At 39.9% G+C, this 23,767-nt stretch overlaps 2 protein-coding genes across 3 annotated transcripts in view; one reads left to right on the top strand and one right to left on the bottom strand.

The window, feature by feature from the left end:
• Positions 1-11,519, bottom strand: part of SPG11 (SPG11 vesicle trafficking associated, spatacsin) — a 35,428-nt gene extending 23,909 nt beyond the window's left edge. The window contains exons 1-14 of one of the 2 annotated variants that reach the window (XM_076348165.1): positions 11,278-11,519; positions 10,059-10,243; positions 9,029-9,256; positions 8,031-8,229; positions 7,326-7,463; positions 6,119-6,582; positions 5,722-5,867; positions 4,516-4,648; positions 3,968-4,123; positions 2,460-2,638; positions 2,113-2,289; positions 1,566-1,637; positions 1,003-1,130; positions 158-336 (exon numbers count right to left, since the gene is read on the bottom strand). In XM_076348165.1, coding sequence (XP_076204280.1) covers positions 158-336; positions 1,003-1,130; positions 1,566-1,637; positions 2,113-2,289; positions 2,460-2,638; positions 3,968-4,123; positions 4,516-4,648; positions 5,722-5,867; positions 6,119-6,582; positions 7,326-7,463; positions 8,031-8,229; positions 9,029-9,256; positions 10,059-10,243; positions 11,278-11,489 — 2,596 coding nt within the window. In that variant the 5' untranslated portion in view covers positions 11,490-11,519. The remainder of the gene's footprint in view (positions 1-157; positions 337-1,002; positions 1,131-1,565; positions 1,638-2,112; positions 2,290-2,459; positions 2,639-3,967; positions 4,124-4,515; positions 4,649-5,721; positions 5,868-6,118; positions 6,583-7,325; positions 7,464-8,030; positions 8,230-9,028; positions 9,257-10,058; positions 10,244-11,277) is intronic. The other variant, XM_076348164.1, reaches the window with a different exon arrangement.
• An 821-nt stretch (positions 11,520-12,340) lies between these two features.
• On the top strand, positions 12,341-21,553 carry CIAO2A (cytosolic iron-sulfur assembly component 2A). Its single transcript, XM_076348163.1, has 5 exons — positions 12,341-12,542; positions 16,219-16,383; positions 18,127-18,176; positions 19,970-20,015; positions 21,082-21,553. Exons 1-5 carry the CDS (start codon positions 12,416-12,418, stop codon positions 21,177-21,179), a joined length of 486 nt encoding a protein of 161 aa, XP_076204278.1. The 5' UTR covers positions 12,341-12,415; the 3' UTR covers positions 21,180-21,553.
• Positions 21,554-23,767: the final 2,214 nt, after the last annotated feature.

Here is a 23,767-nt window from a genome sequence, read left to right as displayed (position 1 = left end):
GTTTACCTATTTTCACTGACAAAAAATAAGTGACCTACTGTGGTAGCACACAACTTTAGTTATATCAGTGCCAATCCTACACAATTGCAATATACTACGTCAAAGACAGATTTTTAATTCACAATTTCTTTTAAGTCCTTAGTACCAGAATACTTGCCTTGGCGTGGTTTTCTGGGGAGAAGAATCATTTCCTGAATAAGCTCATCCCACCACTGAGCCCAGTTAAACATCACTCTGACTCTCCTATTGTGAACCCGATGTCTATCACAATTCAACAATGAGTCTAGAACAGCTGTATGTCTGGAAAAGTCTTGTTCCTTTCTCCAGTTCTTGAAACTGCAATGAAGTATTGCATTAGTACTCTGTTAAAAAACAGTCCACAATCTAACAAAGAGAAGATGATGAAAGGGTCAACAGATTTTGCTAGTCCATTTTGAAGAGAGTTCTGGAAGTGGTAGAGGGACTTACTTCAGCTAAAAGTTTGAGAGTGCGTATCAGAGCAATGAGCAAAGAATTACCTCATTTTTCCAAAACTGACACAGCAAATGGTAAGTATCGTAACGTTTTTACAATTATTTAACTGTAAAATTATTTTTCTAGGTTACTTTAGTTTGCTATATTATGGATATCGTATATCAAAAACAGAGCAAACATTCCATCTGAACATGTTTCATTTGATTAATAATTCTAATAATATCATTTGTTATTAAAAATACTTCATTTACGGTGATGATGACATGAACAGAAGACCTCTGTTACACTGATGACAGTATGTCATGACTTAGTCTAGAAAGAACATGACAGCAATTGTTACATTAATGAGAAAAGTAATCAGTTCCCACACTGACCCTTGTTTCTGCAAATGAAGACCAGCGTGAAATTAATGAAATTATAGAAGACTGTATTTGTTAGTGCAGTAAATCATATGGAATGTAGAAACCAGCGTATTTTAAATCATATTAATGTTATTAATTAATAATTAAAACTGATAACCCACATTACCTGGAAAGAGATTGAATCTCTTTATGTTCTTGGAAGGATTCCGAGTAAAAGCTTTCAACCTGATGCACAAAGTCTATCATTTTCTTCTCCTTTTCAGAAAAATAATTTTCTTCTCGTAAAACTTTCACCTTTAATTCAAATTAAAGTATTACCTCCAAATACAATTTTTATCTACTTGTAATATATTAAAGTTGTAAATGATCCTGTAAGTGTAAAGAATTAACCAACTGTAGGAAAAAACACTGGAAGCATTGAGGTCAATACACTTAAATTACAAGAGGGCCAGGACTTCATACTGTGTGCAAGCAGATGATAACTAGATCAGAGCCAGAACAAAGAAATGACATTTTAACCCATTTTTAGTTTAACTGCAAATTCAAAAGAACATCATTGGCATGTCAATGACATGTTTCAGCAACTACATTGCAAGGATGCAGGGACAAAACCCGTTTGTTCCCATTCTGAAAGTGTGTTCAATACAACGCTTGCTCTCAGCATAAATACACATCAGACTTCAGACCTGAGAACATCAGCTAGACAAAAAAAGCCTTTTCTACACTTACCAACAAATCTCGTACATGTTTATCAACTGTGTAGAAACATATCTTATGCAATTCCTTCTTCACATCAAAGCCCTAACAAAAAAGAAGATACTCATTGTATGCAAACTGCACAAATGCAGCTGTACATTGATAGAATAAATGCACCTTTCTTTCCAAAGCACACAGCCTTTTACAATCACGCTTGTGATACTCGCTTCACCAGTTACTAAACGTGTCATAACAACCCAGCAATCTGCGTGATCTCTAGCATGTCTGGATATAAATTGTGTACCCTTGAACACCTGACTTGCCAGAATCACCTTTACACTTTGCTGATCATGACATCAGTCAATACACATTCATAAACAGGTTCCCTCAGCATTCTGAAGGCATTAGTCATCAAAGCAGTTCTTTAAAACAAGTTAATTTTCATTGTAATACATGTATGTGGTAGAATCAATACATCCATAAGACACCTAAATGCTCCCCATACTCTTAGCATTCATTTATTTCGTTAGTCGTAAAGAAGTGTTAAGAACTATCAGCATGCTTACTGAACACCTCTCACCATATTTCTTAAAAGTTCTGAGGCCTCTCTGGTATTGTCCTTCAGAAGACGGTCATAGACCAGATTCAAACCTGTCTGAATAAATTCTTGAAGACTTTGAGCAGGATGCTGATGCCTTCGGAAGAAGGTCTGGGCCTCTGGCATTTTGTTGCTCAAGACGGCCTCAGCAATGACTTCCTAAAAGGGGGGAAAAAATGGAACAAACTGATCTCATTGATATTCAGTGTTACTCTCTTTATAATTCCTATATTGATTTTTTTCCCCAATAGCTTAAAGACATTTCCATATTAATAATTTCCTTAAATATATTTAATAAGAATAGTAAAAAATGGATTACTCATTTTTACCTCTGGTGTCAGTTTTTCCCACGTGTGGCTTTCTTCTAATGCAGGTAGGTCTTCATCAAGATCACTTCCTGTGTGTACCGTATTTATTTGTGGTCGAGGATATTTTCTGAGAAATTTTCGAAGTTTAATAATGTAATCAGTTAAAATATCTGCACCCTTCTGCAGGAATTCATCAGGTTCTGTCAAGAGCATCCAAGATATCAGTTAAACAGAAACGAACAATACAGCATTTTTAATGCTTAGCAACGTTGAATGCATTCTCCTGACTAATAAACAGAACACACCTCAGACAAAAGAGCACATCAGCTCTGTATTGCAATTTGACCTGTACAGGTACTGACAGTGTCCACCACTATCAGCATACTGTCAGGATACAGTCACAATCCTACCAGTGCTCCAGAGAGGTCCCCCTGTCCTCACTGATGTGTTTGCCCCTTCAGGGACAAGTAAACGAGAACTGAAATTTTTTATTAATCCAACCAATTATTAGTCAGATAAGTCCCATTTAAAACGCAGGGACTTTTAAACATAAAGTAAGAAACATGTAGTAAGAAACAAAGACTACTAAAAATCATGTAGAAAAAAATTATTAAGAATAACAGTTAATGGTCTGCACCTTTTAGTATCAGAAGAAATCAGGTCTGCTTTAACATGAATAGCCTGTTGGTCCACAGACTAAAAAGCGTCACTGAGACAGCAATTCAGAGCCAAGCAGCTGGACAGCACACTGTACATTGGGACATGTCACCCTACTCTCCACCGTTTTCCCTAGCAAAACAAAATTGTCCTCTGGAATTCTGTCGTTTTAATACTTCACTAGTATACCAGCTGTTACTCTATTCTTGTACCTTTTAGGCTGTAGTTCGAACAGCAACATTTCAGCAACTGTGCCAGCGTCAGCAGTCATGCATTGCCACATCCCATTTGCAACCCCCATCAGACACTGCTGCTTGCTTCTCTGCCACCCCTCAGGTTATACTGGGATGTGTGACTATGTTGCCACGCAGTATATCAGACTGGGAAGTGCTCCAGATAAAAAATAACCTGGTAGGCTATTTTTTCAGCTGTATCAGTTTCTTAAACTAGTCTATTCCATTCCACAGCCACATAAAAATTTGTGCCAGAATATTTCAAGTGGCAGCACTGAGAAAAGAACAAGCAGCTGAGGGCTAAACTCAAGCCATTTAACTGCACTACCATCATGTATCCAGCAATAGCCTGAAAGTCCCATTCCGCCATTCTTACGCATCCCAAAACAATCCTGTTGACAGTATCCTGTCTGATCTGAGAGCCTGATCATAGTTGTTTGGGCTAACACAGATACTGTATTCAGATTAATTTCTCGTGTTTCCCCTTAAATAACATCTTTCATTCACTTAACTCTAGCACTTTTTTTTTTGTTAATTCTAGGCAAATTTAAGCTTTTAATTAAAAAAATTAGTTGTTCTTACTTACCTAAACAATGACACATTACATTACTACATATGATTCAAAATGAGTAGTCTTACCCTCTGTGTGCACAAAAATTTCTTCAAGTTGCTTGCTAAGGAAAGTCAACGTGAGGTTTAGCAGCTGCTCAGAAAAGTGTTTACTGTGAGGCTCCATATCATTTTCTTTGATCGCTGAGCAAAGCAAGTTTAAAGCTGGCCTCAGCTCTTCCAAATCTGCAATATTTACATAAAAAGTTAAAACATCTGCATTCTACCATATGACTGATCACATAAATTTAAAATTTAAGTTAAAAGTCATAAAGGTATGCTACAAAAATCTTCTAAAATGTGTCAAACAATATACGTAACATGCTTTGCCTTCACATCAAAATACTTATAATACGTATGCCAATATCAGAACACAACAAAAAACCCCACACATTATGCACCATTTCTCTCTTATTTTCCAGAAGTAGAGAAGTTGCAATATAGAATCATCCAAACATACAAGAGCACAGGCAATTAAATCTGTTTTTACAAACACAGTCATAAACAGAAAGGCCGTTTAAATTTAATTTAATTTAATTTAATGTCAACCTCCGCGTAGCTGAAAGTATTTCACTTACTTTTCAGGTAAGACTGGGATGCGCCATCAGTAGACTGTTCAGGTCCAGAGCAGGGTGCAGACAGATTGAAAAGACTTTCCTTGCTTTTTAAAAATAAGTCTACTGTGTCTAGTTGACGATTTTCCAAACCTGCCTAGACAAACATGCAGTAGAACAATTATGCACATATTCTAAAAATATATATTATATGCTTACTGCTAGTATTTTTACTTCATACTCAGTGACAAAGTATACATGCAGAAAAAAAGAAATTTAAACTATGTGTGCAACACCTGTAGCCTGAAATAACAAGGTGACCTGTTCAGTAACTGCCATGCTCCTTTAATACGCTTTGCAGAAACCCTGCCCCGTATCTTCAGAGACAAAATGTTAATTCAGCAATTACAGAGTTTGATTTGGGATATAAGGTTAAGTACTGCGAGAATCAGGACTTTGAATAAGCTTACAGCAACTGAACATCGCTGTGACCCTCCCCCCATCAACTCACTTTCCATCACACCCTTCAAATAAAACCAAAAGAACCCTACCAAATGTCTTCATCTAAGCTCCCTCCCTCCAACCACAACTGAAAACATAGACTGACAGTGTACTGAATGATGGTGTGGACAGACTGTTACAGAGTCCCAGACTTCTGGAACAGTATTTTTTTTAAACAAGGATCTCTGTCATCTAAAGGTAGAACTAGAGCACTGGAAAACTGCAGAGACACAAGGAGATTTGTTTTGTGGTCTGGTACATTAAAAATATTTTATCACCTATTGTTATGGGATACCAAGCAACATTTGGTCGCTTTAAATTCTCCTCTTGGCTTTACAAGAACGGTATGATAAAAACAAAAATCTAGTTCCAAGCACTTATTTTAATATTTGACATTTTGCAAGAGGACAAAAACTGCCGCAGAAATTGTCAAAAATGCTTTTGGGTCCAATTAAGAGGGATTTTTGAGCACTGCTTAGTTTAAATTTTTTTTTTTTTTTTTTTTAATGTGTGTTAACTCTGTTGCTATATTTCTTCTTTTGTGTTACTCATCTGGGTTACTTGCGGTTTTTATTGTTTATTTAGTAACTAAACCACTATTTTTTGCCCCTAGGTTACCGAGGCATACTTTTAATTGTGTCTAAAAACACCATTAACATCACTAAACTGCATTCATTACTTTAAAGAAGTCTTTTCGTTATCTGTAAGACATGAAACAGGTTTCTTTACCTCCAGCGCATGTATTGGAATTGAACATCGTTCCCATCCATTGAGATGACAAACAGAATCTACAACTCCAGCGCTGCCATAGATCATCAATCTATTCAAAAACTCTTCTTGAGTTAAACCAAAGAGAACTAAGGAGAGACCATGCTCTAAATAAAAGAATCAAACCATAATTAAAAATATATAAGCAAGTTGCTACACAGCAACATTTCTGTCTACTGCCTCTCTTCCAAAATAACGACGCAAAGCTGCAGTGGCTCCATTTGGATTTCACCTCAGCAAGAATGCATTAGAAATTAGCCAACAGCAGCCAGGCAGGCAGGAAAGAAGAGCACTAAAAAAAAAAAAAAAGGTTTTATCAGAAGGTTGCATCAGAACAATTACATAAAAAACCCCTCACCTGTCAGAAGTAGACATAATGGCACCTCTTCACTGCAATCCACATAAACACTATTTTTGCCAAAGTGGTAATACGTCACATCTTGCGACTCAAAATCCCAGAGAGCAAGAGTCAATCCTTTGTCATGTGTTAATACTACAAACACGGCTTTAACTCCAGTTACCAATTTACACTGCAGTTTCACCACTTCTTGTGGTGCTTCTATGGGAATTTGTTTCCATTGCTGTCTTGCATCGCTGAGGTTTGTACCATTGCTTTGTAATGGTTTGGAAGGGGTCCACACAACAGCCCGTGGAACAAAAGCCACCATCTTCTCAGAATTTTCACAGATTTCAGGATCATGATCTTCAAGATGGGTAAAAAACTGATACCAAGGTAAATTCAAGTCATTCACCAAATCTGGAGAACCTGGTCGTCTTCTCCTTACAATATCACATAGTGAGGATAAGTGTGCCTTCCAGGACCTGGGGTGAAGAAAGAAGTTACCTATAATACCAGGTATTACTCCAAGAACAATGCAGATCAATAAATTTTTAAAGTTTCCTCAGTTAAATAATATGCATTTTAAGCTTATAGATTCCATCCAGCTTCTTGCATTTTAACCTTAACATGTCCTGTTTTTTCCTATTTCAATACTGTTTGCAGCCAAGTTGAATGATCACAGCTGCATTAGCTGACAACGTCCATGAAGCTGAGCATTTTTAGCAGAAAATTCTCTTTTCCTCACAGAAAATGCCATCAATTAAAAAAAAAGTAGAATGAAATTAATTCCAGAATTGAGTATTTATTACATTTACATCAAGTTATAATTAACATATTTTATTAGTATTAACACCTCTAATACTAAGGGTCACAACACAGTTAAAATGTTTTAATGAACACAAAATATTTTGGGAGTCCACGTGCAATCATCTGCGCTAAACATGAAACAAAAAGTAAAGTACTTGGAATACAAAAATCTGTTAATATTGGTTCAAACTAAAGGTAACACCCTAAACAGTAATTACTATTTGGAAGCTGTTCGATGACATATGTAAAGTTGTCTTGGCCCATTTCCTAACATCATCCTAACATTCAAAAGATTTAGAGCAGAACGAGCTGATTTTACTTGCCACAACTACAATTAAAAAAAAATCAGCAGTTTATTAATCAATGATCTAAAGGAGGCAAAAACCAGCCTGTTTTAGAAAGTATTTTCATCATGTACCTGTCTGTGCGGAAAGGCAATGACAAAAGCTCCATACTATAGTCAGAACTAGCAAGGTCATCCTCGTCAAGTCCTTCAGGAGGCTTCACCGGAAGATTTTCAGAATCTCTCTTACAGAGCAAATGCCCAGGGAACTGTCTGTAAAGAAATAAATATTAAATTTCGCCTCCCTCAGATGATTTAAGTTTTTTTTTAACTTCATGTTTAACTCCTCCAGGAGCTATCAGCAAAGCAGTTTCCTCTCAGATTAATAGCATTCACAAAAATGTATCCAGGTAAGCCATCAAAACCTAATGCTATTTCCTTTGAGGTGGACAACGCCTCTAAATTACAACCTAGTCCTAATTTATCAAGCAAAATCAGTAAAGCTGTATCACAATAGTTTAACAATCCCATACCCTACAGTATTTCTAAAAGGTGCTACCAACCACCACTGGCACTAATTGACAGCACATATCCTAATCTTCCTAGAAAAAATATAAAGTCCAATACAAAGTTTTTCTATTTGTTAAAGTGACAGAGCATAAATTGGAGCAAATAATAATGGGCAATCTTTAAACAAGTATGAAATTTCCAGTCTACCACAGAGCCAGAACTCAAAATAAAAAGCTGACAGCACCTCAACTATTACAGGACCAAGAGAAGGCACTTTTTAATGTTAGTTGTACTCACAACTTTAATTTAGGAATTCTACTGGAAATGTACCTGAAGTACATGTTTAGATCCACAGAGATGGCATAGTTGGAAGAACTGATGATCACAGCGACACTGAGATCACGTGACACTTTCACCGCAGTGAGTGGCGATGTGATGGTTGGACTCCTGCCCTCATCCGGCACGTGTCCCTGGCAGAGTGCTATGTTGACGTTTGCTAGATTTGCACCATCAAAAGAGTCAAATACATCTTTAAACAGCGTCAAAGAAAACACCAGGCCTCAGACTGTCCAATAAACAAGAAATTATATAGAAGGGGAAGACGGTGAATTTCTGTTAACTTTGTGGCCCAAGCCAATCTTTGCACAACAAAACATTTAGAATTGCTTGTTTTACAAGAGCATTCTAAGCTCAACTAGGATCAGAAGTGAATTGTGCTAGGTGCTGTACAAATACGCAACTTGTGCCATCTCAAGAGAGTTAATTTATACTTAGAAATGAACTGGGACAAATATGTATTGACAGTTACATAATTAGGAGGAAAAAGTAACCTGACTTTATTGCATTTTTTTACATACGTATCAGAAAAAATTGACAAAGAATAGGTTAAAGTTGAGCACCTTGTGAAACAATCTGACAGGTTTGAACTCCTGTTCATTAGAACACACAAGACAGCTATCTGGTTTCCAAGCCGTGATTCCCTGCATATCCGTACATAATTTCTAAGGGATCTAATTAAGAAAGGCTAGTGACAGTAGACTTAAGCCTGTTATACACAGATCCATGTATCGGAACTGCTGAAAAACATTACTCCACTGTGAAACAGATTTCCAGTGGCACGTTGAGAAACTACGTTTGGTACATGACTATGGCATTTTTTACTACATTAACTAGCACTTTGCTACACAACCCCTTCATTGAAAGCATCTTCAAAACAGACACTTGAATTTTCATTCAAGAAATTTCTGCTTAACCCTGAGAGAAAAGAAAAATGACTTTGTTCTTCCAGATCATTTACACTGAGAGCTAGTCTCTGTTGCAAAGGATACAAATCCAGCCAGAACTATCTAACAGAAACAGGATCCCCCTGCAGAAGTTCGTATCTGTTATTCTTTCCAAAACTTGCGGAGGCAAATCAAGGGTAAAGCAGTCGCATGTTTCCAAGGGCGAGTCTTTTCCAGGAAAGGTAAGATGCACAACAATAAACTTATTGAGCAGAAGTATGCACTTGTTGTTTTCAAAAGACAGTATCCTCAAAGAGAAAATTGAAGACAGACCTGTAAATTTAAAGATATTTTAGGATTATAGCAATCTGGTACTTTTGATTTGTAAAGCTATCTCAAGAAAATTACAGCTCAAATTCATTGCCTCTGCTACCATCTTAATAAAAGTTGGGATTGGGGGGGGGGGGGCTTGTTTTGTTTTAAATCTCACTTTCTATGTCAGGAACACTAATTTTAGAACAGTTTCCTAAAACAGTGCAGGCTTTTTAAGTGGACAATACTATGAAGAATACAAAAAATCATCACAAAATAATATTTCAGTCAGCACTGAAAATAAAAACTACAATCTTTGGAAATAAAAATACTTTTAGCAAGGGAGACTGTTTAAGAACATGTAAAACATCAAAGGTCTAGGTCCTGCAAAGACTGTGCATTCTAATTGTACACTATATTTGCTAAGCATAGAACAGAAGGTTAAACATGTAATTAGTCCTTGCAGGATTAGCGAGGAGCCCTATCTCCGTTTTCTTCCCATCAGTTCCAGTATTAAAGGGAAAATTTGAGATAGCAGGGTTGCATGAATACGTTTTATTAAAGTTTATTTTTAACTTTGTATCATCCAAACACCTCACCCTACAACAGTTTAATTCCCTCTAACAATGTCATCTTTGAATACAGAAACATCTCTCTTATTTTTCAAGTTCATTAATGCTGCTACTGATCACTTTAAATTGGTGTGGAAGTATTTGACAGTTCCCTAGTGTTCAGTCCTACTGCCTCAATTTGTTTCACCAACTGAAGCAGAATTAGACCTTTAATAATTTCAAATATGGAATACACATTGAAATTTACTCACTAATGTTTTTAACTTCAAGCAGCTTTTTAAGTGTCTCTTCCTTACAACCGTGCAGGGAAATTGGGTTGTATTTTCCATCTTCTATAGTGAATTCATAGACAAACAGTTCATTACTTTTACTAAGAGCCAGTATTTTTATCTTGTCTGCTTGTAGATCATCATCTTCTGTATTCTCCCACATGAAGCTGAAGATACAACATTCAGTATGTTTATTGACCTTATTCTCTTTCCACATTTCATACATTGAACAGTTCTGGAAGTGTACTGATGATGGACAGCATAATTCTAATCTTTTGCAGTAAAGATTCTGCCGCCCCTCCCCAATACTAGAACATATTTCAACCCTAGCAGAGACTGCAACGCAAGACAGCACTTGAGGAATCCCTACTTCTCTTCCTCTCAAGAATACAGGGTTTTTCTATCCTTGTGTGTTTCCTTTAGTCATCCATGACACGTGCCACGTGAGTGATGCTCTGCTTCAGGACTTCTAGGAGGAAGAACACCAGCATTGCCAGCTAGGGAGAAGCAGAGCATATTGCCCGTTTCCATATGTTTTGTCTGCCCATTGCTCAGGCTGTGAGAAACTCTTCAGGTGCCTGTCTCCACGCCTGCTCTTGTATGGAGAGGTGAGCAGGCAGAGAGGAAACAGCTAGAAGGCCGCTTAGGATGGTGTAGAGTGAAACACGAGACTAGAGCACCGTAACAGTGTTGGTATTGCTTGACACTGCAGACATTTAGAATTGCAATGTGACTGTGGTTTTGACTCAGCATTAAAAGCTACTAAAGCAGATTAAAAACATCTTGTGATCGCTGAATGTCACACATCAGAGCTTGCCCCTGACCAGCAGACAAGGAAGTCAAGCAGTCAGGACACTATGAAATTTTAAGCCACCAACTTGACAAAACCAGACAAATTTTCTTTTTTTTTTTTTATCTACTGCAATGAATACACCCACAACTAAACAAATAAGTAGATATAAACAAACGTCCCCGCCAGCAACGGGATTTTAAGTAGAGAGCATCCCATTTCATGGCAGGATTTGAAAGTCTCCCTCAGTCTCCTGCAGCTTTCAGGGCCTGCCCTTGTCTGTGCGGGACAGCTCCCTTTCGTGGAGCGCCCTCAGCCCCTGGGGCCCACCCGGCGCCCCTCACCAAAGCAGAGCGACGCCGGGGGACCCCTCCCGGCCTCCCCTTCCCCGGCTCGCCCCCCGCCACTTACTCAGCCCAGGCTCCCGGGAGGACGCTGCCCCGGGCCCGGCCGCCTCCGCCCGGCACGAGGGACTCCAGGTAGATCCCACCAGGGACCAGGAGGCTGCCCAGAGCATCCTGGCCCCTGCTCAGCCGGACCCAGGCTGCGTCCCGCAGGGAGCCCTGCGCATCCCCCGAGAGGGGCGCCAGCAGTACGCGCAGCTCCCGCTTCGCCCCCTCCATCCTCCTCAGGGAGGGCCGCCACGCCCGGCCTACCGGCCACCCGCCCCCCGGCCCGCCGCCATCTTAGATGGGGCAGACCTTCCTTCCGGTCAGCTGACAGCGTTGACCAGTGTCGTGGCGTGACTACAACTCCCAGCAGGCACCGCGGCCCAGGGATGGCGAGCGGGGGGGCAACGCGAGCTGGGAGCTGTAGTCTTCGTGAGCCTGCTGCCGCGGGCGGGGGCCGGCCTGCCGCCACCTCCGCTCCCCGCGGGCGGTGAGATCAATGAAGGCGACTGTCTCCGGGGGCCTTTATGTTCATCACAGCACCTGGGGACACGGTTCTGCGTACAGCTGAGCCGTCTGAAGAAGGTCGAAACCTACAGCAAACCTATCGCTAATTCCCATTATCGAACCCGTGCCTCTTCCTGTTAAATCTTGCAGCTCTAGCTTGGACAGTAAATCGCGACGGCTCCCTCCTCCATGCTCCTATAGAAGCTTAGCTGCTACCGTTATTTGGAAAGCCCGGTAGACGGGGGGTGTTTGCGCGTGTGCGGACGGGCCTGCCGGCGCCATGGCAGCTCCACAGAGCCCAGGCACAGCCGACAGCGTTGCCCGGGGTTGTTGAGCCGACGGGGCCCAGCAACCCCGGGCAGCGCGGTGAGACCGCCAGGAACAGCCACCCCCGCGCAGCCGCAAAACCCCGCCAGCGCTGAAGGAACGGTTAAGCGCGCCCCCGCCCCGCCCTGGGCGGGGCCTCCGCAACATAGCCCCGCCCACACGCCATCAACCGCCTGTCCCTGCCTCTGGGTGGGGCCTAGACGATCTCGACCCCGCCCCCAGACCTGGCCTCCTGGCCCCGCCCCGCGAGGGACTTCCCGCTGGCGGCGGCGGCGGACGGTGGCCGCGAGGGTCCGGTTCGCGCTCTCCCATGGCGGAGCGGGAGGATGTCGCTGGTGTTGGGGCTGCTGTCGCACACGCTGAACAGGGTGCTGTGGTACTCCGGGCTGCGTAGGGGCTGCCATGCCCCCCGGAACCAGGCCATGGAGCAGGACAAGGCGCTCGAGGTTTACGGTGACTGTCGTGGGGCTCTTGGGAGTCCAAGGGTCGTCCCTCGGGGAGGCCTGGGGTGAGGGGCCGCAGGGCGAGGGTCGTGAGGGTCCTGCGAGGGGCTGTGGAGCAGGGTTGTGAGGGGGCGTGGGGCAGTGGTCTGTGGGGGGCCGTGGGGTGGGGGTTGTGAGGGGCCCTGGGGACCCTTGGTGCTGTGCCCTTGGGGGATGTGAGGTGGGGGAAACCAGGCCCTGCCCAGCCTTTGTGGGGGGCCGAGAGCTGTGTCCTGGGGTTGAGTGTGTGGGAGCACTCCTGCGGGGTCCCTGGGGGGCTGGAGTGAAGGGGTGTGTGTGTGTGTGTGTGCTCTTGGTGTGGGGCAGGAAGGAAGTGTATTTGGCTTACTTGAGAGCTGGAATCACTGCCAGGGATGTAGGGTGGGGAGGGAGCACCTTGGGGTGCTGGAGAGTCCAGGAAATGTTAAGGGAAGGGTGAGGGCTTCTCTTGGGTGCCTGCTAGCTTTCCCCAACCACACCGCCAGCCCCAGGCTGTGTCTGGAGATGGGGTGGATACTGTGACCTTGGGATGGGGCGTGTGCCATGGTCACTGTTAGTTAGGATCCTGAGCAAGGAGTGCACTGAGAGAACTTTCTTAATGCACCGCTTGACTGGTGGGTGATGTTGCTGCTTGCCAGCTCTTGAGAGTGTGGGAAAGGGGCTGGACTGCTGCTGGGCTTGCTCAGTCCCTGTGTTGGGGGGGAGTTACCTTAGTGTTTCATCACCTTAGACAGAAGAGGAGCTGGACACACCTGGAAAGGCAAGTAATTCCAGAAAGGTCAGCCAGGTAGTCCAGCAAAATGGAGATTTCTGTTACTGAATGACTGAGGTTTTTGTAAAATATGGAGAGATTTCACCTCTGGAAATGCTGCATGTAGGATCTTAGAGGATTCCAAAAACATTTTCAAGCTTCAGGGCACTGTTATTTTATAGGCAATTAGAAGTAGCGTGACAATTTTATGCAGCACTATGCACAGTTTTATCTAAAAAGAATAAAAGAGGAAACAATGTCAAACAAACTCAATTTAAAAACTTGAGTGATGTTTAAATATAGGTACTTTAAAACATCAGGGGTTCTAAGTGATAACTTAGGTTGTGAACCTTAAGCATGCAAGCAGACCTGTTGATTTCAGTATATCCATAGGGTTATGTCTGTGCATGATCTTTGCAGAACTAAAGCATCTGTCTGTGTAAAACTTAGATTTAAAAGATCAGAGACATCCATGAAGTACTGCTGAACTAAATCAACTTCAGTGTTCCTCTCACTGCTTGGTGAAGTAATTGATTTCTTCAGGTGGGCCTTTTCACATAGAAAGAGGATAAAATTTAAAAATAGAGGAAGAAATGTGTCAGAAATTACAAGGAAATGTGTATGTGAAGATACTTCTGTAGTATGTATATATGAAGTAATTTCAGTTGGACTAGATGATCGTTGTAGGTCCCTTCCAGCTGAACTATTCTATTATTATGGATAAAACATCAAAAGTCATTTCAGTGAGAATTCCCCTGCTTAAAATCAAATGGGGTTAGATGTTGCAGGATCAAAAACATTTTCTTTAAGTAGTCTTTCTGTTTTCATTGAGATGGCTTGTTTGGCTAGACTTTAAGCAAAAAGTGATAATAGAGACGGAACAATGGAAAAAAGGTGAAAATACTTTTTAGCGGTCTGACAAATGAGACTATTAATCTTTTTGCTGGAAAACATTCTAATAAAGCTAGACAGTTTGTTGGCTTGTTACCATCATGATCCCTAATGTGACTGAGAGGACAGGTAGCAATTCTTTGGGAACACAGAACAAATAGCCTTGTGGCATCTACTGTGTCTTCTAGTTTTGTAATTCAGCAGCATCACATCCTTATGATGTAGACAGAGAAACAGAGGCTAGGGGCTTCCGAATGGTTCAAGCAATTGTCTGCTTCCCTGGAAATTAGGGAATGGGGCTAAGTTCTCTCATTGATCCCAAATTCTGTTTTATGGTATGAGTGATGACAGCTTACTTTGGACAGCAAGCGTTTCCCAGCCCTGCTGAAAGGATTACCTAGGTTTTGAGAGCAATTTGAGTAGCCCTTGCAGGAGGGTGAGAGGTTCTGAGAAGGTGAGGTGAGTACCAGGAGTGAAAGCTTCTACAACTGTACAGATATAAGTCTTTTCCTCCCTCACAGGTCAGAGACTTTAGGGCATGCCTGCATGGATGGAGTCCAGACAGACATGAACTACCGTTCCTGCCCGCTGGCTGCCTGCTTCCTTCCTGCCTGGAAAAAATATAGCAATATTAGTGCCATATTGCTATGCCTGTGGTGCCTGCTGAGAGGCTGGGCCTATCAGCTTAATGGCAGGAATGCACTGAAAGCAACTTTGCAGCTCTCTAGTTAAGAGCTGGGTGGGTCTGTCTGTACATGAAGATAGACTTGAAGTAATTTGCTGTAGCAAAGGCTGGTGTCACATTTGCTTTCGCAATTCAGTTAGCTATTGTAGTAGAGCTATTGGTAGGGCTACACTAAAAAGAAAATCACTACAGCTAGGTAAAAATACCTCCCCATTCTTTTTTTTAACCTGTTTTTTTTTAAGTGATCTTAACCTGTATCCCTTTAGTTACCTTATTTATACCAGAAATGCTTGTACTTGCATTTCTAAGGGGCAAACGACTCCATACAAGGCAGAAGCGAGTGAGAGGTGACAGCTGTGAACTTCCTAGATTTGGCCTTCGCTGTCAAAATTAGTGTCTCTTCAAGTTATGCCGTGTACGTGGCACAGATGTGAATAGGCTAGAGATCTCATTGCCTTTCCTTCTATGCTACCATTACTCAGCAAATAGATTGAAATGCAGAGACTTACTTTTTCAGGCTTTTAGAAAATTTACTGAGTTCATACACTCTGTTGTGCATTGTTTTTCAGTGCCCTATAATCAAATGTTGTACCTTTTGAATATTACTTTAAAACTTTTTGCTCTATGGAAAAAGCAATAATAAATGTAATTCTCTTTCATTGTGTGATGAAACCTCCTTAAGCTAATCCAGAACACGTTGCTTCTATAAAAGGCAATGCTGCTTATCATTTTCTGTACAGGTATATTAAAACTAGTTGATCTCCACATTTTACAAGCTACGGAAGTGACCATTGTTACAGATGAATATAGATTAGTGCATTATTTTTGTATTGGCTTTCCTTAAGATGGCTTCAAAATCTTATCTGTGAGGCCCAGGCTGGGAAGTGGAGAGAAGTTGAGAAGGAAATCTGGCTTGTCTTGCTAATAAGTTAGATTTTGAAAAACCTGAAAGGCAAGCAAACCTCTCTGAAATACTACCTCTATGTATGTCTTTTGGATAGGCTAATATTAAATTACCTGTAGTTCCAAAGGTAATACATACCCTTTAATAGGCATGTTTTGATTTCTGTTTATTGTAACGGGATTGTAAAAATAATAGCAAGTTTAGAACTGGAATGTGAAAAATACGTGCACAATAAATGCCTCAATTTGCCCAGTTCTGAAGCAATTTGTGAGATAATGTATCACTGATATTTACAGCTCTGCCTTTTCTGAAGAGGAGCAAAATAAACAATGCTGGGAAGATGGTTTCTAATAAAAGTACCTTTTATTAAATTCAGGAAAGGTACTTTATTGTTGGTCACTTGTCTTCTGCTTTAGATATAATCCGTACTATCCGGGACCCGGAGAAACCTAATACTTTAGAAGAACTGGAAGTGGTAACAGAAAGCTGTGTTGAAGTGCATGAGATAGGTGAAGATGAATATCTGGTTATCATCAGGTTTACACCAACAGTACCTCATTGCTCTTTGGCTACTCTCATTGGTAAGATTTCTGTTTAATTAAATCTGTAACAATGAGCATAAAGTTAATTTTAAGTTGTCTGAATAACATCAGTCTTAGTTAAAATTCAGTATTGCTTTGCCAGCAGTTTGACCAGGACTTTCATCCTGAGAACACTACTAGCAATACAAACAAACAAAATCCAGAAGAAATGTGGAGACATCCATCTGTTTTTATCAAATTAGGGAAACTCTTCAAAGAGAAGCTCTCAAAAATTTACTGGGAAGTGGTACAGAATTCCTTCTTTATATTTTCCAAATTATTTTGGTAATGTTAAATTAAAAATTTTGTCAGCTCTTAAATTTAAAAAAATGTTAAAACTTTATGATTGTTTCCCTTACCTTATGGACTGTTCTCCATTCCCACACATGTACAAAAAACCCACATGCAATCCAAGAATACAAAAAAAAATCCGGACTGTTAGGAGTTTGAAAGCAATTAAGTTGAATGAGAATCTACACTGGCTTATTTTGCTTTTTTCTTCCTTATTATTTGTGGTGAGATCAGGTCTGAAAAATCATGTCTGAGATCTCTGAAATTATTTGTTTAAATGTACTGAGGTTAGCAACTCTTACCAGCATATACGAATACTAAGATTTCTCAGTCTATTTTAAAAATTTAAGGGAAAATATGTCTTTAATTTAATAAAGAAGTAAATGTATTTATGCCCAAATAAACCTTTGCAGCTTTATGTAGAAAGTAAAGTATAGATAGTAAAGCATTAGCATGCCAAACAGTAATAATTTATTTATAGTTTGACCCTGTTAGGAGGGTTAGTGGGTTAAGGCTCAGACCTTTGGATCAATGTTGTACATGTCAAATCTTAAACTTCATGCTAATCATGTTCTCAGCACTTAAATGTCAGCCAGGTCTTTGATGTCTGTTTGATTGTGCAGTTGTTATCAGTATTGTGTGACCTCTGAAGCACAGTTCCTCATGCTGTTACAGGAAAGGGTTATGGTAAGTGTTTTAAATAGTTGGGTAGTATATGTAAGAATGTAGGCAGTAAATAGGTTTTTTTCCAAACTTCCTTATCTGTACAGAGTACGCTAAGCTGGTAGTTCTTTTGAGGAGTATTTTCTATTGCTGTTACCACTGGCTCAGCCTGAGGACAAACGGGGGCTGCGGTATGGCTTTGTGCATAGCTCATCACAAAGCCAGGCCTTGTGGGGAAACTGCAATGGGCTAGTGGTAGGGGTGTCCCCAAACCTGGATCTCACTCCCAAAGATGAACCGCAACACTCCTCTGCTCAGTCTGTATGTTAGACATTAAATAGTGAAGTTATGAGCTTGAATTGCCCCCAAGTCATTGCAGGCTTGTGTTCTTCAAGCAATTTATGTTGGATTTTTTTAACAAACGTTAGAAAACAAAACAAGCATTCTTCTCGGTACAGATGCAGCCACAGTGACAGCCGGGAAGCTCTATCAAAAATATAGAAGAAAGCTGGAAATGGAGGAATTTGCATTTAGTGTTTCCAGGAGGTGTTTAGAGACCAGAGACCTCCTAAGCTTGTAAGGCAGTTACGAGCTTAACTGAGAAGCTACGTCCAAAGGGTCAAACCGCAAATTATTTAGTCTCCTCTGTGGCTTGTGCTGCTCAGAATACAAAAGGAAAAGGTTGTCAATTATACTGGTGTTTTTTGATTGTTAAATATGGATTCTCTGAAAATGCACCTCAAACCTTGAATTTTACAAGAAAATCTCTTATCTGTTTTGTTTAAACAGGCCTTTGTTTAAGAATAAAACTTCAGAGATGTTTGCCTTTTAGACATAAGGTAAAGTATCTGTTCTGGAACTTGCTTTAAACTACATGAATGTATGCCAAGTTCTTTTTAAAAGAGTGTATGCTGCAGGATCAAGTAACTTGCAAGCTGTGATTAAGGGTGGGGTCTTTTTAAAGCTTGTCATTTGCCTATGGACTGAATGTTGCAGTACAGTGTAGCACGTGGAGGGATCTGTGAATAACTGTGGTTCTTCCTTTCCTTTACAAAAGACCATTTATTGCTGCACTTCTGAAGTACGCTGTGTTTCAAGGGATTTCTTCACCGGCTGTCATTGGGGTTCTTGCTTGGTGGAAGAGAGGGTGTTTTCAAGTCCAATGCTGCGAAGAATCAAAGTCATACTCTTGCCTCGGGGGAAAATGAATTTGGCCTTCTGCAATATTTCAATATAACTAAGCATCATAAATATAAAATATTAATAGTTACTGACTCTGCTGTACCATTTGGAATATCTGAGTTGTCTCCAGTGGACCAACCCTCTGTGAGTGTGACCTGAAAGCAAGACAACTACTCTGTCGTCAGTTAGAAACCGGTTAAGGGGAGTTCCACTACTTTATGTAGGCATCGTCTAGGAAGTAAAAACTTCAGAACAGGTTCATTAGAGTTTAGAAAAACTGCAGAATTCAAAACTGGAACTGCATTGAGGGAATCTCTTTATGACCTGTGTCTTAGGAACTGTTGTATAGATGGCATACGGGCCTGACCCTGGTCAATATACTGTCCCTAGCAGGCGCCAGCCCTGGCTATGCTGCTGGTGCGTCAGAAACTATATAGGAAATAGGGGGTTAATATATCCTTAAAGAAAGCTGTTTGGGTCTTAGCAGGAACTAAGAGTAGACCTTTAATGACAAATACAGTCTTTTATAGACGTTTAGAAACTTGCCTGAAATAATTTAAATTATAAATTCATTAGCTTAGGATTTCTGGTATTGATATTTTGTTGTTGGTTTTTTGTTTTTATAGCTGCTAGCTTCATCTTTCCAGTTAAACAGTGTAAAGTGAGACTTGCATCTCTAGAAAATTAGGCAGACAGTGATTTGTTGTGCTGGACACATGGTAACAAATAGGTTTAGCTTCAGTGAGATAAGATAAAAGGCATAGGATGTGTTTACTTGGTTTTCCTTTGGTACGTCAGTTTTATGAGATCTCCTTGTAACTCAACATGTGTGAGGGTTTTTTGTTGTTGTTTTTCCCAGGCCTGTTAAATGCATGAAGGTGATTTAGGTCTGTTTAGATTCTAGTCTTACAATTTGTTCCCATGCAGGAAATAGATACTGCATTACACTTCCATTTTCAAATAGAATATCTGTGATTCTCATCATTGAGCAAAACTTTTGGGAAGAGATTCCTAAGGATGTCTTTTCAAGAGTGCTTAGCTTGTAAAGTGACACTTGCATTTCTGGTGGCTTTTAAACAAATTGTTCCTGAATTGTGGCCTGCAGAGAACTTGTTGGAAAAGTAGTGCCAATTCTCCACTCTGTTTCTAGTAGCCTAACTGCAATTACTTTTTCACAAGAGTAGTTGATATTAGTGAGGAATGAATGCCTCCACAATTTTGAAGAAGGATTATTGGGACCTCTGTGAAATGGGGGAGGAGATTGTCGTGTGATTGTGTTGCAGTGAAGTCTAAGATCAGTTCTTGTCATTGATCCCCTTTCATTGTCGGTGAACATTTTTAAAAGTATGGATTACATGCATTGTATGTGTATTGTAAAATTTTTTTCTTCCAGTAATGAATATATTCAACTGTTGATGTATGCATCTAACATTAATGATCTCTCCTCTAGCTGGAAATCTACATATCTGAAGGTACACATTCCACTGAAGAAGACAGTAAGTAGAGCATATGAATGAGTGCAGCTTTAGACTGTGTGTTTGTGGTTTTGAGAAGTCCTTTTCTTCCCCTACCTTGCTATCCTTTTCAGAAATGAATACACTGTTAAAGCTTTAAAATGAAACATGTAGTTGAGGCTGTTTCACAAGCTGTATTGGTACTGTGAACGTATGCTTCTTGTTGTTGTTTTGTTTTTTTAAACAAAAAAACCCCACAGTTCTTGCAGATGTTGTGTTTATAGCAAAAGAAGTTGCTACTGTGCTGCTGAATAATTAACATGAAGAACTTTCTGACTGGTTGATCTTGCTATCTTATCATCATAACAAAAATATGTTTCTCGGTTAATGTTTAAAGTAAAACTTGTGGGGCATCAAAATTCTTTCAAGGCTGTAGCCAATCACTGGCTTAAAGAGCTGTTAAAGCCTTTGTCCAGGCAATGTTCCAGGCTTTTTTGTTTGTAAGCATTAGGCATCTTTGTATGGGGAAAATCATTTCTTTTGATTAGAAATTGAACCTGGAGAACTTGGACTACTAATTTGTCACAAATTTCACGCTTGATTTCAAGACATGTCATTAGTGCATCTTACATTCTTTCCCTAAACTGGAAAAGTAATGAAAATGTTTGGTTTCTGATGGTTGTTTTTTTGTGACTGAGCTTTCATTTGCTTTGTTCTCAATTTCCTATTAATCCTCTGTCCTTTGACTACTGGCTCTTGAGCACCCTCGTATTCTTCTTGTCTTGTTGTCCTTCTATTGTGTCTGGCACAACCTTCTTATTCTAGGCCATGCAACTTAAATGTCTGCCTGTACAGTGCTTTATCAGCCATTGTACAAATTTCAGTTTTGAATATTATGCAAATAACATCTTCCACCTGAAAAGAAAATTGACACAATGTACTGTTACTGTACAGCAGCATTTTCTCAGTCTTTGAGCTGGCCATTCACTAGGTTTGGAAAATCTTCACTGCAGTATGATAGCTAGCATTTGTCATGTTACTGATGCAGTATGTGTAAAGTACCACTGAAAACTGCTTCTGACTTCACCTTTCATGCGATGTTTTGCAGTCAACAAGCAAATCAATGACAAAGAGAGAGTAGCAGCTGCGATGGAGAATCCAAACTTGCGTGAAATTGTGGAGCAGTGTGTTACAGAGCCTGACTAGTAGCTATAATACCCACAGAGTTATCATTTTGATACATTTCTTAAAATATCTTTGTTTTAAAAAAAAGAAAATAATAATCAAGGCCTTGAGCTTAGTACTTGAGTTCTTTTTATCTTCCACATGTTTTTTAAAAGAAATTGTTTATAAGATAGATTTAAATTATGATGAATTAGTCTCTAAAATAAAGTGAAGTGTATAGTGTTAAGAGTTTGTAATTTCTGGTGTCCAGAGAAATATTTTATGATTAAAAACAAAACAACACATATGTATTGCCTTCTGATAGACATTGTGATATAAATTCAGTTTTGCAAGTTAAATTTCTATATTGTTTCAATCACTGCACTGTAAAAATAAAACAGATTCTTGTACTGAAATGCTGCTTTCCGAGTTCAGAAATTTTCTTTTTTTTTTTTTTCTTTAAGCTTAGGTTTAGATTTCTGTTAGAGGAGGAAACATTTCATTCAACTTCTTCGTTGTTGATAAACACATTAAAGCTGAAATGAATTCAGAAAAAGAATTCGGAACCAAGGGACTCTACTAGAACAAGGTAGATTTTTACTGGGACACTATTCCTGTTAAATATTTGCTTTTTTTCTCTGTAAGTACATGTTTCTGATTCTGCAGGCTTTGCTTTATAATTATCCTGGGGGTAAAGTTTTCCTATGGACAAGATCTTGCCAGTTTGATCCTGCTTTTTCTTATGACTTACCTGCAGCATGGAAGGTGACAGAATCCCACAGCCCTTCATCCCTGTGGTTCCCAATGTCATTTCTTTTTGCTGCTCCCTCACTCATCTCATCTGGGGCATCCGTTGCCAGCTGTCACATGTTTTCTCACTGGAGAAGTTCCCTAGGGTTAGTTTCCATTGCAGCTGTGGCTTTGACCATGGATTTACCTTTCCCTGAAGAATTAGGTAGATATTTCTCGCTCAGCTGTCCTCCTAGTGGAAGTGATGTTCAGTATTTGCCATGCAGCCACAGGAGGGCCTCAGTGGCAAATGTACGTGCAGGGAGAAAGGCTGCTGCCACCCATCTCATGCCCCATGGCACCTGACAAACTATTCGGGTATCCCAGGGGTATGTTATCTGGTCAATGCATAGTAGTTATCCCCTGCAGTGGTTCATGAGAGATTTAGGGAGCCGTTCCTCCATGAAACAGTGATTACTCTAGGGGGCTTGTATTTGGTGAGAAATCCTTGGAGTTCAGTGCAAACATCTGTAGAGATTTCAGGGATTTGTAACCATTTTAATAATAAGCCACATAAAGCTCTCCTGAAGGCATGAAATGATGGAATGGGCTCCAGCTAGGCTACGCATTATAAACAGTGGGGGAAATTTTTCCCTTTGTAAAACAGTATGCTGACAGATGTCACACCTGTGCCAACAAGAGCTTGTAATCTCCCTACTTTCAGTGCCAAAGTTATCTAAAAAAAAAAGGGGGGGGGGGAGAGAACAATCCCTTTTTTCCATAGGTTACTGCACATCTGCAGAACTGTCAGTTCTAGCGTTTGTGTGGAAAAATCACTTTCTTAACTTCCGTTACTCAGCTTCAATTAAATTTTACTTAAATTTCAAAAGCCTTTGTGCCCTCATTGCTCACCCTGAATTTAGCTTGAGGGAAGTATGTATGTCCTTAAGCAGCACTTTCTACAGATGCTTCTGTAAAGTGTAATTAGATGTAAGCTTAAATGTGGGACACTGCTATGTCCACTACCTCAGGTATTCAGCAGAACGTGAAGGGAATTAGCTACTTGATGTTTGCATGGGAAACTAAAAACTTGGTACTATTTCCAAAATAAATAAAGAACCCATGGACCAGGTTTTTTTTTTAAATTCTACTTTGGACAAAACCTAAAATTTGTGTATTTAGACTCCTGCTGGAATGGTCTATCATGAAGTATCCTAAAAGATGCATTTTGCAAGGTTTTCTGCTGGGATTTTTTTTGTTTCTTTGGTGGCTCTTTTTTTTTTTTCTTTTTTCAGCTGGGAAGACTCATTTAATGGTAACTACTTCTGTAAAATAATTTCTTTTCTGTGAAAAGCAGGTGGAGATGTTTTCCTATGATAAGGTTCCCAGTATTTCTGTGCCATGCCATTAAAACAGAAGTATAGAACAAGAGCAATGTTTTTCTTCCCCGCTGTTTACTCTTTAATAAACTAGTTAGATGGTAACCATTGCAAATTGTAGTTTCAGTAATGCAATTAGCAGTTCAGTTCAATATAAAGGATTTATTCTGTGCAGTTACTTGTCATCATCAGCCCAGAACTTCTAATACAACTATTCTTCCAAAAACTTTTGAATTGCTAAATCATGATGTACTGTGACGCTTGTACTGTTCCTTGCAACTTCTGTTTTTGTTTATTGCTCCATAAGACTTGCTGTCATGCATCGTATCCAAAATGGATTCAAGGCAATGTCTGCAAGTCTGCACAAAGTCAGTTTAAAAGAGAATAATACTTCATATAGAAGAGTCTTTATTTCCATTTTAAAATTAAAACTAAACTGACTTTGTTTCTATTAAGTAGAAGCAATCTGTCATTTTTTTAATTTCCTTTTCAAAAGGAGAAAAACAAAAGCAAAGGATTTTT

This window comes from Aptenodytes patagonicus, chromosome 10 (genome assembly GCF_965638725.1).
Source record: "Aptenodytes patagonicus chromosome 10, bAptPat1.pri.cur, whole genome shotgun sequence".
Taxonomy (NCBI): Eukaryota; Metazoa; Chordata; class Aves; order Sphenisciformes; family Spheniscidae; genus Aptenodytes; species Aptenodytes patagonicus.
Note: the sequence above shows the minus strand (reverse complement) of the source record. Positions and strands in the feature narration are given on the sequence as shown.